The 15,279-nt window shown below is 46.0% G+C and overlaps 1 protein-coding gene across 9 annotated transcripts in view; it reads right to left on the reverse strand.

Annotated features, from left to right (window-relative positions):
- Nucleotides 1-15,279, reverse strand: part of TTC7B (tetratricopeptide repeat domain 7B) — a 233,233-nt gene that overhangs the window by 93,750 nt on the left and 124,204 nt on the right. For all 9 annotated transcript variants that reach the window (XM_040477997.1, XM_040477995.1, XM_040478003.1 and 6 more), the window contains 5 exons: nucleotides 14,468-14,572; nucleotides 12,417-12,534; nucleotides 10,254-10,311; nucleotides 3,854-3,926; nucleotides 932-1,092 (listed from right to left, as the gene is read on the reverse strand). In XM_040477997.1, coding sequence (XP_040333931.1) covers nucleotides 932-1,092; nucleotides 3,854-3,926; nucleotides 10,254-10,311; nucleotides 12,417-12,534; nucleotides 14,468-14,572 — 515 coding nt within the window. The remainder of the gene's footprint in view (nucleotides 1-931; nucleotides 1,093-3,853; nucleotides 3,927-10,253; nucleotides 10,312-12,416; nucleotides 12,535-14,467; nucleotides 14,573-15,279) is intronic.

The raw sequence follows: 15,279 nt of genomic DNA on the forward strand, positions 1-15,279 counted from the left end.
ATCTCGTCTGCATTCCTTCCCTCCCTCCCTCCCGCCCCAAGCCACCCCCGCCCCATCACTGACCCTGCCACTTAGACAATTAGAACCTGCCAGCGTTTCTGGCCACAGTATACTGGTTACCAGGCTACTCCACTGAAGATAAAATGGGAACCAAGGCACCCACACAACAGTGTCCTTCTCCACAAAGCCTAACCGACAGGCCTGGATTCAGGGATTTGGAAGAATGTTGTGAATTCAAGTAGACCGACATGCATATGGCAGTTTACAATGTCAATTCTTCAGTTAGGTACAGACACTAATTGATTTATTTAGGGAATTCTGTTTCCTAGAGAACAAAACCAAGGTACAAAGAGGTCAGTACCTTGTTGCAAGGTGCCTAAAAGATGATAACCACCTGGAACTAGCAGAAGGCGCCGGTGACCAGGACAAACCAGCCATAAAGCCTGTTTCCCAGGCTTCAGGCACTGGAGTCGGCTCGATTTAACTGGTGCCATATCCGTGTGTATCTGTATTAGCATTTACTTCATAGTTTTCTTTAAATTGACTTTGAAACAACTCATTTGAAAAATCTGTGGTCTCCCTCTGAGCAGGAATTTCTATGAAATCACACTTTGATACACAGGTATATTTTTTCTAATCTGCATCTTAAAAAATAAAAATGTTCATCCACCATCCATCTAAAATCATCTAATGTGCACCAAAGCTACATACACATTGGGAAAGGCTGGACAAGGTGTTTTAATGTAATAAGGTGACCTGACAGGCTGTGTTTGTTTCTAAATATCATGGAAAAACAAGAATAAAGGAATTTTGTACTATTTACCCTCAGGGTATCCATGAAGGACCTAAATTAGATAGAGTGACGGAAGGGGGAAAGAAGTAAAGTTAATAACTTCTGAGTAAGGGAAAACAAAAGGCCAGGACCACTTACATAAAATTTTCTGGATATTCACTCAGGGCCATGTCAATGATATTCAGAGCATCGTGGTAATGCTTTTGTGCAGACAGTAAGAGGGCAAGAAGGTGCAGGGAGTTGGCATCATCGCCTTGAAGTTGAAGAGCTTGGCGGACGTACCCCAGAGCTTCTGGTATCTGGTTTGAAACAAAATCAAAAAGAATTTTAAAACACACACCCACCCACACACACACACACACACACACACACACGAGAAGATACCATTTCAATATCTGATTCTCTATAAACATCAAAAGTTGCTTCACCCTGTGCCACATTCAGATTTTAACCTTTGTGATAGCCCCAGGATATTAACCACAAACATGCAGACAGATGTCTTCTTCAAGCGACAGTATGACCTGCGGAGTGATGCTAGATGCTCCGCTTCTCTGTAAAACTGCCAATACCAAATCTTTTGTTTCTCTCCAAAACACAATTTCTCTTTTTCCACAAAACTGATCCACTCTTGATTATGCCCAAGATTGTTTCACTCTCAATGGAGACACATGCAAGTTGCCAGAGGTTTTTAGTGTAATTAAGCTGCCTTAGCTGAACTGTTCTCATTTTTTGAAGTATTAGTGAACTAAAGTACGTAAGAAATTACAAAACTTTAAACAGAGCTTTCCAAAGGATCAGACACCCGTGAATCTTTTCAAGTTCCTTTGTCCTGGACATCTCCATCAGGCATCAAGGAAATATGCAAACAAACCAACAAACAAAAACCCCACACCTTTCCAAACTATAACCTAAAATAACTTGATCCAAGGAACAAATTGCAATGCCGCATACAAAGCAGATGTATCCAAATTCAAATAGGGTGAGATAAAACTTTAACCTTTAAAATGCAAGAGCTGTGCAAGACTCTTCAAAATTGTCCAAGCACCAGGGTTGATAAAATGCATACATAATGGATATTTGAACGCCCGAAATTCCGTGCAGGTTTAACAGTAACTGGGGGGGAATTAGAACCTGACACTGGATTTCGAAATAGAGCTCAGGACTGAAGCATTCTTACACAACCACCCAGGGACTGCTTCCTGTCCCCCTGCCTCAACTCCAGTCCAGACCTCTTCTCTGTTCGCCTGCTTCTTCCCAGCCCTCGGTAACCTCACTCTGTAGCAAGAAGCCACGACTTCCCAAACCTATTCATTTTCCTCTCTGAAATTCCATTTAGGATGATTTGAGTTATAAAGCCTGGCTACAGAGACTTTCTGCCACTGAGCCATAGAATCAGGGCTGTCACAGCCTGGGAGAGGGCTCATCCAGCCCAGCCATTTGTTTACAGGGAGGGAGCCGAGTCCAGGGAGGTGACAAGACTTGAGCATTGCCATCTAGCTAGTGAGTGACTGAGTCAAGAGTGGCTCTAAACCTTCTGATTCCTCTCCTGTCCTCTCCTCCTGCGCAAATGGCATTGGCTCTAAAGATAAGAGGGCCACAGCCTTGGGGCCCCTGCCCAGCAGGGACACTCTCCCACAGAGGTCTGATGTCTTCACACTGCGGGCCTGCAAAGATAGCGGCTGGACCCACAAGGCCCCACCTATGTAACCTCTCTTCGGGGAGACAACCCACTGCGTGAACAGCCCTCAGCTTCCTGTTAGGAAGGCCGAAGGCAGGTGTACTTCTGGTGTGGATCTGCAGGGGTGACTAGAGCAATCAGGGACAAACTGATAACAGGATTCAACATGATGGCCTTAAGGGAGAGCTGACTGGGAAGGAATTCAAAGCTGGTTTCTTCATTCAACGAGTGTTACCGGGTACCTAACATATGGTGGGCAGTGTCCCAGGCACCAGGGTATAGTGATGAAGGTGACAGCTTCCTGCCCTCTTGGAACCTGAAGTCTAGGGAGGAAGACAGGTCCTGAACAGGAGAGCTGAGCAGGAGGGAGGAGAAGAGATGGCTCCTGCAGGAAGGAGGCTTCAGGGAGAAGGTGAGAGACGCTCCTGGTGGAGGAGGGCCCGGGGGGTCGACCCCCAGTGTGCAGCTGAGGCAGTAGCAAGCTCCCCATCCGTCCAGCTGTGAGCCCTACCATGCCGGGCGACAGGGCCCACACAGAGGAGGCATTCTGGTTTCCTCGGTCCCCGGGTCACCACGGGAAGGCACTCCTCAACACCATTCCCAGGCCCGCGGGGAGTCAGAAGCATGCCCACAGCCCCAGCCTATCCGGGGAATGGCATGTCTGGGGAACTGACCTCTGCTTCACCCTCCAGTCAGCACTCAGGAATGTGCTGGGGTTACCACCAGTGTCTTGCACCTGGTGGGCAGGCAGGCATGCGGCCAGACTCTCAGAGCAGCTGGGAGGGGACGGGAGGGTATGAGAATGGTCAAGACGGCTTCTGGAAGCTGCTGTTGGGAAGAGGAAGGCCAGCGAAGCTTGCCTCTCCAGCAAGGAGAGTGCTGAGGAGTCCCGTATGTCGAGGGGGGAGCCACTGTGATTGTCCCTCTCTTCCACATGTTATAAAGGAAACTGGTACCTCTTGCCCATGCCTGCCGGCAACTTCCTGTCAATCGCCAGCACCTTACGATGACCAGTGGCTAATCCCCACTGCGCAGCTCGGCACTGGGTCTGCCAGCAAGGGACAAAGGCTCTTTGGGGACTCCTGGGTTCATTCAGGGTGTCTGCCACGTGCTGCAGCCCGTGTTGCCCTCTGAACCCTCCAGATGTGTGGACGTAATCTCCCAAAGCGGAGCCCGGGACATCTGTGTCTTCACAGCAGACGCCCAAACTGACCAAAACACCAGTGGCTGTGCCGTGGGGAGTCGGCATCCTCTGAGAAGAGACTGGCTTCGGGTCAGCTTCGGGTCAGCGAAAGAAGACCAGCTACTGCCTCAGAGGGAGGCGCCGAAGGAACTGTAAGAAGGCGCGCACACCAAGTTCAGAGAACGTGAGAGAAACTGACCTGTCTGGAGATGGCAAGCTGCAGAGCCAGGTAGAAAGCTGCTTGGTGATCTGTAGGTGACAGGCTGTGGGCCCTGAAAAAGTATTGATGGCCATTAGAACGCGGGAGAGGCCATTTGAACCCTTCCTATGCAATGAGTATTCCCATTTGCAGTTTTACACGCAGGCCACATATTTACGCAACGTTTCCTTTAAACTCTCCTCTTTTGTCCATTAGCAAGTGTGACGTGTTTTCCCTCTTATGGCTGTGTGTGCGTATGGTGCCGGAGCCTGCTTCTGTGTTTCGTCTAGCATCTGAAATGGCAGCCAAGGATCCTTGGCTTTGAGGAGGTGAAGCCACAAGGCCCTGAGTCTGACCCCCCAACCCCCCCAGCAGACACCTCCCTTGGGCTGAGCAGGAGAAGCCCACGTGTCATGCTAGGACACGGTGAGGCTATGAGTACACTTGGCAAGGTGACGGCTGCATCGGTTAAGTTTTGGCTTGGCCTTAACACTACTCCCTCCAAATTTCGGGATTTCAGGGAAACCGTATGAAAATCAAAGACCTGGCTTTGCTTGTAAAATGAGGTTTTGGTTTTTGATGAACCATGGGAAGAGGAGGATTCTCATTCAGCCTTTCGAAGCTTCTACTAAGCTCCCTCCAGCTTACTGATGTAGTCTGAGTAACTATGCATGTAAGTCTCTGTGGCCAGACACTAGGCTTGGTTTTATTAACTGGCCTTTGACAGCGAAGGGGAAGAGGCCGTACTGGCCTCCTACTTGATTGCAAACACAGTCATTCTTGCTTTTATGTGGAGGCCAATTGCATTTCACCAAGAGTAACTCAAAATGTGACTCGACAAGGCAGAAGTCTGTGTTCAGAAGTCTGGTAGGAAGAGAAAAACAAACTTTCAGTTTCTTCAAAAGGCACTATGGGGCCGACTAATTACAACTGGGGGTGGGGGTGGGGCAGACAGTACACAACCCTTCACGGTCCTCTGTCAACACTCTGGGATTAAAGGAGAATCTTCTACCAGCAGAAAACAAATCTGAGATAGAAAAGGAAGCCAAATCATTATGTATTCAATGGCAGCAAACACGTCAAGGATGTCTTCCTGTAGTAATAAGGCCTTTTGCAGAAACCATCTGTCTGCTGTGGAGAAAAAGGCTAAACAGTCTTCCAGGTATTTGGGATCCAGAAAATACGCTACTGGGTCCAACAAGTAGGGCATTGTTTAGACAAATGTGGTAGCTCCAGTGCAGGACTGGGGAAACTGGGGTGGTGACTGTCCTTTAGGTACGCTCAACAGCAAAGGACCCAGACTCCCATTCCTGCGAATCTTCATTCATCATCTTGCCTCAAGACACAGCCCGCATTTAAGGGGCTGAGACTGAAGAGGTGTGCGTGTTGTCCTTTTAAATGTCATATTTCTGGGGCGCCTGGGTGGCTCGGTCGGTTAAGCGTCCGACTTTGGCTCAGGTCATGATCTCGCGGTCCGTGAGTTCGAGCCCCGCGTCGGGCTCTGGGCTGACAGCTCAGAGCCTGGGGCCTGTTTCCGATTCTGTGTCTCCCTCTCTCTTTGACCCTCCCCCATTCATGCTCTGTCTCTCTCTGTCTTAAAAATAAATAAAACGTTAAGAAAAAAATTTAAATGTCATATTTCTGCCAGAGGCCTACTCGGTGGGCGCCAGGTTTTATGATTTTACAAGTATTGGTTTTCCATGAATTTTTACATCAAAGAATTTTTTTTCTTTGGTGTTCATAAAAAGTGAGATTGGAATGTCATGGTTTCTGTCTCTCCCAATTATTCAGGGAAAACGAATACACACTTAATTATGAAGAGTCTTTGAATTATTTAGCATTATTTATTTTATCTTCTTTCACAATGGATAAAGCCAGGTTTTTACAACCCTCAAAAAACCCCCAAATTCCTCAGAGCTACCATTTTCTCAGGCCAGTTTAGACTTGTCACAAATGAAGTTAAATCAAGTCATGGTTGCTTCTGCCCAACACCAACCAAGAAAAGCTGGCAATGGCTTGGTGAGTTCAGGGAGTAGATGGGGATAGTTCTGACCAAAGGCCCACTCTGGCCTCCTCAAATAACGATTAACTGCCAGCCACAGCACTATGAAAGAAACAAACCAGGAACGACAGAAATCTTGGCATTTCTGGGGTGCATCAGGACAAAACCTGAAGACTGCCAACTTGACTGCCCAACTGCCAAGTTTCTAACAGGACACAACTTAAACATACACATTGAAAAATCTTATTTCAAGAATTTTGCTAATGAATTAAACTGACCACTTTAGCCTATGAAAGAAAAAAGGAGATAAGGAGAATGCCCAAGAAAACAAGAAAAAGCGCACAGTGTGGAGCTCCTGTAGACTCCAGAAAACTTGCTTTGGTCATGTAGAACAGTTTCAGCAGCTAGGCTTCCTGTGACAAAACTATGCCAACAGAAAACGTGCTCAACAGAAATGACCAAGCAATGCAAGTGAGAGGAAAGACATTAGTAGCGATCTTGAAAACTGTAAGCCTGCTGGACTCAGCATATGGACTTAAAGCAGCCTCATAAAGCCCATTCCCATAGAGTCAGCACCTGGTAAGGCTGCTAAGAGAAACCCAAAGACCTAAAAATGTCACCCCATGGATGCTCACAAAGCACTTCCCTTGTCAAAGCACCTCCATATCCATTAAGTCAGTTTCTCTTCTATGAGAAAAAATTCTTAGATTGCTGGCTCACTGAGGCTGCCCATCTGTCCATCCATCTACTCATCCATCATCCACCTACCCAAGTCATCCATCCATCCATCCATCCATCCATCCATCCATCCATTTGTCCACTTATCTGCCATCCATCTCAACTAGTCGCCCATCCATCCACCTGCCCTTCCATCCATCTATTAGTCCATCTACTCATCTGACCACTCATCCATCCATCCATCCTAGTCATTCATCCATCCACTAATCCATCCATCCATCTACATATCCAACCATCCACCCCTCTATCCACTCATCCATCTATCCATATCCACCTATCCATTCACTCACACATCCATCCAATCATCCATCCACCACTCATCCATCCATTCACCCTAGTCATCCATCCATCCATCCATCCATCCATCCATCCATCCATCCACTCATCCATCCTCATCACACATCCACCCACAAATCCATCCATCCATCCATCCATCCATCCATCCATCCATCGGTCCGTCCATCCATCCAACCATATTATGCAGTACCTATTGCAATGCCAGGACATGTCCTAGCCTCTTGGAGAGGAAGGAGATGAAAGAACAACACAAGCGTCTTTCTTTCAGAAGCTCCCCACAACTCCGCAGAGGGGAAGACCCAGAGTGATCGTTACAGTGCAGTGGGAGCATGTCCTGGGAGAGGTATGCCAGGGTGCTATTGGAGAGCATGGATGGGCTTCCCAGACCACCTGGCTGAAACTCAGAATGCCTTGAGGTCACTCCAGTGCTTTCCTAGACTCTGGTTCCAACATCCTCTAGAGATGAACCAAGAATATAGAGAAGGCTGACCAATTTAAACCTGGTCCATAAGACACATACCTGGTAACAAGAACAACTATAGTTTATGAAGCATCTACTATTAAGCATCTTGTCCAAGAGCATCCAGCAAAAGAGGTAAAGCCAGAAGTGAAATTCTGAGGCCTTGTCTCCCTAGCATAACACCCCATTGCCTTGTTTAGCCAACTCTTAAGGTCCCATTAGTCCTAATTACAGTGGACATGGGATCTGTGTGTTATTAAGGAAATAAAAAATACAAACCTGATGAAAGTTATTACTCAGGAACCTCCCTTTAGTTACACACATAGGATATGACCAACTCGTCCCGGTTTGCCCAGGATATTCCTGGTTTTAGTACTGAAAGTCCCATATTCTGGGAAACTGCCCAGTTCCTGACGAACTGTGCATAAAACATGCCACCTTAACTTAAACTGAAGCTAGGAGGGGGAGAGAAAAAAAAAGAGCGAGATTGGACCCCCTGTAACACTTTATATGGCAAATGTGAATGACACCATGTCACCTCTTCCTTGTGGGGCAGCCCAGATTGCTGCCATTGGGGGGGTCAAGCTGCTGAAACATCCTCTCAACTGTTTGCAGACTTGCTTTCCTCTGGAGGACACAAGAGCACAGAAGTAGCCACTCAGACCACTTGTGTGTCTTCAGAAAGCTCGGAAGACAACACTGTTTTTCCTCATGATTCTTTTCATACCAGGCAAATGAGTTGGTTCAGCTGCTTGGGCTGAGTGTATGAGTCAGCAAACAGCTGAGGGTCTCAGTATTAAGATGCAGTCATGCAACTAGGAGGTCTTCAAAAATAGACTTTTGGAATCCACTAGAAAGCAAATCTTTCTGAATTCTGACTCCGGTCATAATTAAGAGTCAATTCTCACATGCTATACCTATAACCCCATCCCCTTCTTTTGAAAAGTAGGATCCACACCCAGCATGGAGCTCGAACTCACAACCTCGAGATCAAGAGTTGCACGCTCCACTGACTGAGCCGGCCAGGAGCCCCAACGTTATCCTTTTTGAATTATACTGTTTTCTCTTTAACAAAAAGAAATTGTCAAACAACGGTATAAACAGAATTGTGGGCAGAAGATTTACAATACACAGTAAATAAGTACTTCTCAGCCAAGTGGTTTTTAAATACCCATTTACATTTAAGAAGTAATACAAATCATTCTTATTTACCTCACATCATTCCCTTATAGATTTTTGTTAAGTCTCCAGTGCACTGGAATAGCTCTAGCTAATAAACGTACTTGAAACAAAATAATTTGATTCCTTTGAAAAATATTCTTTATTTCACACAAATACTAATGTAGGTTAGCCTTCCCCAATATGATCGTGTAGGTTAGCAGGATTTTATTACTCTTTATTCCCATATGAACTAATATTTTTAAAAATCTCCATGAATTAAAACCCAAGCAAAAAAAGGAACAAAAAGGGATTTCAGGCCAATGGAATAGCTGTTATATAACATGAAGTTACGAATTCTGGCAGCTCAAGGCAGACCACCGCCATGGCTGTTTTTAGACAGTCGGGAAGATGTGCCGATTTAAGAAAAATGAAACAGATGTGATGGCCACTTTTCATAGGCATCCATGTGTGGGCTTTACAAACTAGGACTGCAGGACGTGAAACTCCAAATCATTTGAAATGGAAACGCTTTCCACACTCCATGCTGAAGAACGTTAACAAAAGCTTAGCATGGAGATAGGAGGTCTGTCTGCAGATGTCAAGTGGTACTTTGCGTCATTAACCAGTCTGGGACTGGCAAAAGGGAAGAAGCTATCAGCATGCCTGCTAGGAAACGAAAAGAAACGAGACAAAAGAGTCCCACAGTAACTGAAGCCGGGTGATAAGGATTTCATGAAAAAAGGGACACGTGCGCAGTGACAAATCTGTAGGCAACCCCAGTTACTAAGAAAAGAAATTGAACAGAGGTTATTTGGCATTGAGAGGTCCTCATAAACTTTTCAGATAAGTAACGAAGTTTCTAATACAATTCCAAGAAATCAGTGTAACTCAGATACATTTAAGGTGACAGGATCAATACCGATTCAAGATTTGACATCACGGGGCTACCCCTGCAGGCAATGATTCGTTTGGGTGATTTATTATACCTGTGGTAAGGAACAAAATTAGGGCGGCAAAGTATCGTAGGTACGAGGAAAGCTGAGTGGGAGTCAGGCGACCTTGAGTCTACCCTGCTGCACACCTTAGTCCCTTACCTGCAGTAGACACACCACTTGTTGGTCTGTCTTATTGGCATGAGGATCAAGTTCAAGGAGGAATGCGAGAGGTCACTCGAGCATTCTCTAATTATAAAGGTGCCCTCCTAATTTCATGAAGAGCATAATTGATGGAGACAATCACAAGGCTTATGGAGCTCAGCGGCAGTGCGGGGTCTGAGACTTGCTGGCCTGTCTTATCACAGCATCTCAGAAACTGTCCTAAAATCTGGCCTTTTCATTTCTTATAAACATCTTCAGCATGACGTGTAAAAAAACAAACAAAACAAAACAAAAAAAAAAAACAAAGGCTAGAAAAGAAATGATCCCTTTTCTAGATGATGACAATTGTCTTTAATAAAAGGAAGCATTTCCCCAGACATGCAAAGTGTCCATCTTCTTAGAGCTGAAATCATTTAATTAGGAATGCATAACATGCCCAAGTGGATAAACAGATTAACAATGCAGATTTACGTAGCAACAAGTGGGGCAGCAAGTTTTGATACTGTGTGTTCGGTGCTCGAGATGAAAAGACTCCCGGGGGGAGAATACTGTTTACATAATCTTTATAAATATCTCTTCTTTTTATACTTTTCATACTTTGGTGTCATTATGCACAGCCGAGTGAAAAGATGAACTCCCACTCACCTCTGAAATGCTAGAAGCGCCTTTCTCTGTAGGACCTCCTGCATCCCTCGCAAAGAAGCTAAGAAAAGGGTTCCATTAGTCAGTGGCATGGAAGATCGGGGAGTTTCTGACAAACACAAAGCTCATCATAAAAACTGTACATGCAACTGGGTTAAAAGCAACACAGGACTGTGTGCCCAGCCCCGTCCGGGCACTGGGAAATGAAGCCCAGACCGCCCCCAGACGGTTGCACTCTGTGGGCACGACTGTGGAGCCTTGCCGAGGGGACAGTGTGAGTTGGCTGGTCACCTTGATGCCCCAGGCATAGGGGGCTGTTGTCAAAAGATCAGCTGGGAATTCCAGAGAGGAGCGCGTCTGCTTTCTCAAGCACGGGCACGTGGCTTCCGGGGGGGAAGACTGCCTCTACTGGATGGTCCAGAGAGATTCAAGCACCACTGGTGTTGATCAGACGGACTTCGGTTCCTTCTGGCACTGACAACTATGACACTGGGCCAAGGGAACTAGCTTGATGCCATACAAGGCCGGTTTAAGTCACACTGGACAATGGCCAGGACCTTTAATACCTTGATGTGAACATAAGGGATAGACCAGGCAAACCCACAACTGATACTAGAAAATCAGCTGAAAAGTGTGAGGCCATCTTGCTGTGAGCCCACACGTCCCCTGTATAGAACATATGAGAAACGGCTTCCTTAAGGTCTGTCACGGGAACTATAAAGGTACTTTTTACTAGGGCATGAGAAAAAGTCCTGGAGGAACCTGCTTAGGGTTGGAACTGAGGAGGCCCTATCGAACAACCCAGCATGGCTGATCCCCTCCGGCCATGATACTGAGAATGGTGGACAGCTGTCCCAGAGGGCCATAGCTAACTTAGAACAACAGTGACTAAGCTAGAGAGCATCTCAGGCGATCCTACTAAACCATGAATGCAAGATGAGGCTCAACAGGTCAAGCACCTCTCCCAGAATTACAGGGCTAATCAGGGCTGGGGTCCAAACTAAAACTATCTGGATAAATATACGGCATTAAACTTAAACTTCACTGAAAGTCGCCCATAGTTAAAACAATGTGCTGGGTGTTGCCAGTATATCACGTATGCAAAAAAGATTAGCAAAAAAAAAAAAACAAAACAAAACAAAAAAACCAAACAAACAAAAAACAAAAACAAAATCCAAGCCTATTATTGAAAATCAATTGATAATGTGAAATTTCTCTAAGGTCTTTGATTTTTTAGGAGAAGAGGATTTGGGGTAATTTGTAAAGTAAACTATAGGAAAACTATAAAGAAAGAAAAAGAAAGTGAACACTATACAAGTCAGGATGGTGTTTTTTCTTCATGGGGACTGTGATCAGGAGCGGGGTGGGGTGGGGGTGGGGGGACAGGAGATGTTCCCCGGGCGGCTGGTAAGGTTCTATCTCCTAAGCAGGGGTGGTGATTACAAGGATATCTCCTGTATCCTCATTCGTTAATGATGCATTTGCTTTGGAAAATTTTTTTTATTCGTGTTATATTTAACAACAAAATGTTAAAGACATAATAAGAGTTCAGGAAAGTAATTTATCAGTTTATATTTCCTGCAAATGTACCATTGAAAGCTTCATCAGGTGTACAAAACATAATTAAGATTTTTAAAAAATAGCTGGGACCCCCAAATTCTACGTACATCCAACAAGCATGTCCCCCCGCATGGGTATTTGGTAAGCTGTTGCACAGCATGTGCACATATCTGTGAACTAAAATGTGCTACTAGGGAAGGGGCATCCTGAGCAGTCAAGGGAAGCTTCCTGGAGGAGGCTGGCCCTAAACTCTTCCACATCCCTTCACATGGGGACAGCCCAGCCAAGGGCCAGGGCGGACGCAGGTGCAGGCTGGGCTGGGTGAACCATCTCTCAAGACCCTGCACCTGCCAGCTGGGCACCCCGTGCACCACCAGTCAGTGCACCTGGCGCACAGGGCCTTCGCCCCCGCGCTCCGGTTCTCCAACCAGTGGGAGCGAAAAGGACAGCAGCAGCAGGTCCCCACGGGACGGCACACCCGAGGGACCCAACTTAGATGCATACTCCTGCGACAGTCCTCTGTGAGGGCTGTGGCAACCCTGCAGTGCAGACGTAGGGAGCCCAGCCCTGAGGAGCCCAGATCCCTTGGGGCGGGACTTCTCTCACCATCAGTGGCCTGCAGACTGTACGTGAGCCCCAGAGCTAAGTAGCCTTTGGCCTTGAACTCTGACGTTTTCTCTCCCGCATCAACGACGGTTTTGGCAAACTTCTCGGCCTCTTCCAACTGAAAAACCAGACAAGTTGAAAACGACAACAACCTGCAGAATTTCTAACATGAGTTCCCATAAGCGTCTGCTGGCAAAACCAGATTTCTGATGAGTCACTGTGAAAATAACTCCCAGGTCTTCCAATTCCACTCTGGTGATTCTGTTCTCTTTATTTGAGCCTGTCTGACAGACCTCAGGGCTCCCACCTTGCCCTTCTTTCTTTCGAGTTCACCTTAATGCTTTTTTTTTTTTCACTTCTTTTCCAAGGTCATTTTCATTCTTGGTGGGGTTCTATCTTTTTCATCTTTAGTTTTTACTAATTTGTTCTGTAATTGGGCTGTGCTAGGGATTCAGAAATCGGATTGTAAACAAATAATATCTATAATAATTATAGATGTAACTTATATATAATATATATATGTTATATATAATAAAGTTCTTAAAACATTTGGTGTCTGGTCCTTCCTTTTTTTTTTTTTAATGACAAAAAGAACACATTTGGGCTTGGATTCTCTTTCCCACAGCTGTTAAAAATTTCAGAACCCCCATCTATTTATTTTACAATGCAGAGCACATGGACCTCACATCAGCAGATTCCAATGAGAAAATGTGAAAGGACCACAAATTTCATGGCTCTTTCCAAGCACCCGGAAATGGCACCCACAGTAAGACCTTTTGCACAATTTATTAGAAGCCAAAATAATAAGATTTGTTTCTTCAAAATATGGCAAATGTTGGGGCCACGGAGGCTGGGTGATAATACCCGGGAGTTCATTACACTCTTGACTTGTGGGGTGTTTGGAAATTTTAATAATAAAAATGTAAAAAATATATATATACAGAAAAGATTTGTTCTGCTCATCTTTACACACAAAAAAAGAGAGTCCAGTTTATTTTTGGCCTTAGGGAGAGATCTGCGTGACAGTCACGAACAATGCCATGGCTGGAAGGGGCGCGACAGTCATCGCCGGAAAGTGGCATTTTCAAAACGGAAGGGTCTGTCCAGCTCCTCCGCCCACTGCTGGAGCCTGCCTGTGTGGTTCCCTCGCCTGTGGCACCGAACTGTCCGAAAGTGCATGAACCACACGACGCCTTCAGAGCTGTGAGCCTCAGGTGAGAACCTGCCGTTTCAAAATGTCTTTTTCCTTCCACACTTCCCCAAGTACAATTTAGCGGAAGTAGAACACGTTCTTCCCAAGGCTTACTTTCGTCCTGCTGCGTGAGAATAAATGAGAAAAAAAACAGAAACAAAAAAAAAACAAGCAGCGAGGACCGTAACGGCAAAAATCCTTAGCAAGGCACCTCGGTCTTTGGAGCAAATTCTTCTTCTAATTAATCTTGACGTGAAGTTAAAGGAAAGAAATTAAAACTGGATCGTCTGTGGTAATGATCCATACCACCACCTCAGCGGTTAGTCTGGCGTTTCTACTTTCTATTCAAACGGTATTTTTTTTTTTTTGAGGTACTAGCACTGTTACAGATGGGACTATTCCCAAATTCAAATCTGAGCGAGAGGAAAGCCTACGTGAAGGAGGAGGAACGAACAGCATTGGTTTACACGTGAGCTGCAGGAGAGAATGACTCTTCTCTTCTATAGAAAACCTCCGCTCTGCTAACAGTGAATCACTCAGTGACATACACCTTTCTGGTCCCGCATCCCTTCTTTGTGTACAGCAAGGTTGGTGTGAGTACGAGTTCCAATTCTCTTTTATCAGTTCTGCCTCTTTCATCAACTGAAGCACATTCCTGTGAAAAAGAAAACCCTGGAGTATCCCGGGAATGTGATTCTCCTCAGTCCTGGCGCGGTGCGTTGAGGCCGGAGGGGTTCTGGGGTTTGGGGCTTTGGGCGGCCTTGTTTTTGGGTCGCTGATGAACTGCCACTATTCTCTCTCAGTGTTTTGAAATGAAGGAGGTCACTGCCTGAGCGCGCGGGGCCCCAGCCCTACTCACCCAGTGAAGGGAGCCCACGCACAGCTTCGCGGCGAGGAGTGGGATGGTGGCGTCGTCGGGCTTCAGACGGATACACTCTTTCAGCACCTTCACGGCACGAGCAGACTTGGCAAAAGGAAATTCTTTCTGTAAAACTCAAACTTTTTTGACAGGACCAAATACAGGAGCCTTCCCTGAGGGGTTTCGGTAAGGGTGGCCTCTTCACGAGGCTTCTCAACTTTGAACCCAAGCGAGCAGGGGCCTGAGGATGGTGACAACCAGAGCTTGGGGCTCTCGAGTGACGGGAGTAAACTGTGGTTAGGACAAGTAGAAATGCTTCCCTGGAATCGCCCTAATTTTCTTCCTTACTTGTGTAGCCGTTGCAAAAATAAGAAAAAAAATAAATAAATAAAGGCAGCGAAGGCTTCTGTTATTATGAAAAATAAACGGTACAATTTAAAGGATGCCATACTCAATTTCTGTCTCCACTTGGCCCAAATAGTCTCATATCTCAGACTTAACAAGGCACTAGATGGCAGCTTCGCTAAATGGCCCGAATTAACGAGAATGGCGGCTACTACCTTTATTGTGTGTGTACCTGTGCAGGGCGTGGGGGGGTGCTATTCTACGCATCTTAGGGGTTTTACCTCATTTACCCGGTAACGGTTCTGTGAGGGAGGTGCTGTTAGGTCTCCACTTTGCCGAGGAGGAAATAGAGATACTAAGTTACCTGCCCTCAGTGATAGCTGTGAGGACAGCTCCAGGCCTCGACTCCAGCAGCAAGGCTCCACAGCCCAAGCTTTCAACCAGGATCCTACGCTGCCTGATATAAT

Source organism: Herpailurus yagouaroundi, unplaced genomic scaffold (assembly GCF_014898765.1).
Source record: "Herpailurus yagouaroundi ecotype Mexico unplaced genomic scaffold, PumYag 141, whole genome shotgun sequence".
Taxonomy (NCBI): domain Eukaryota; kingdom Metazoa; phylum Chordata; class Mammalia; order Carnivora; family Felidae; genus Herpailurus; species Herpailurus yagouaroundi.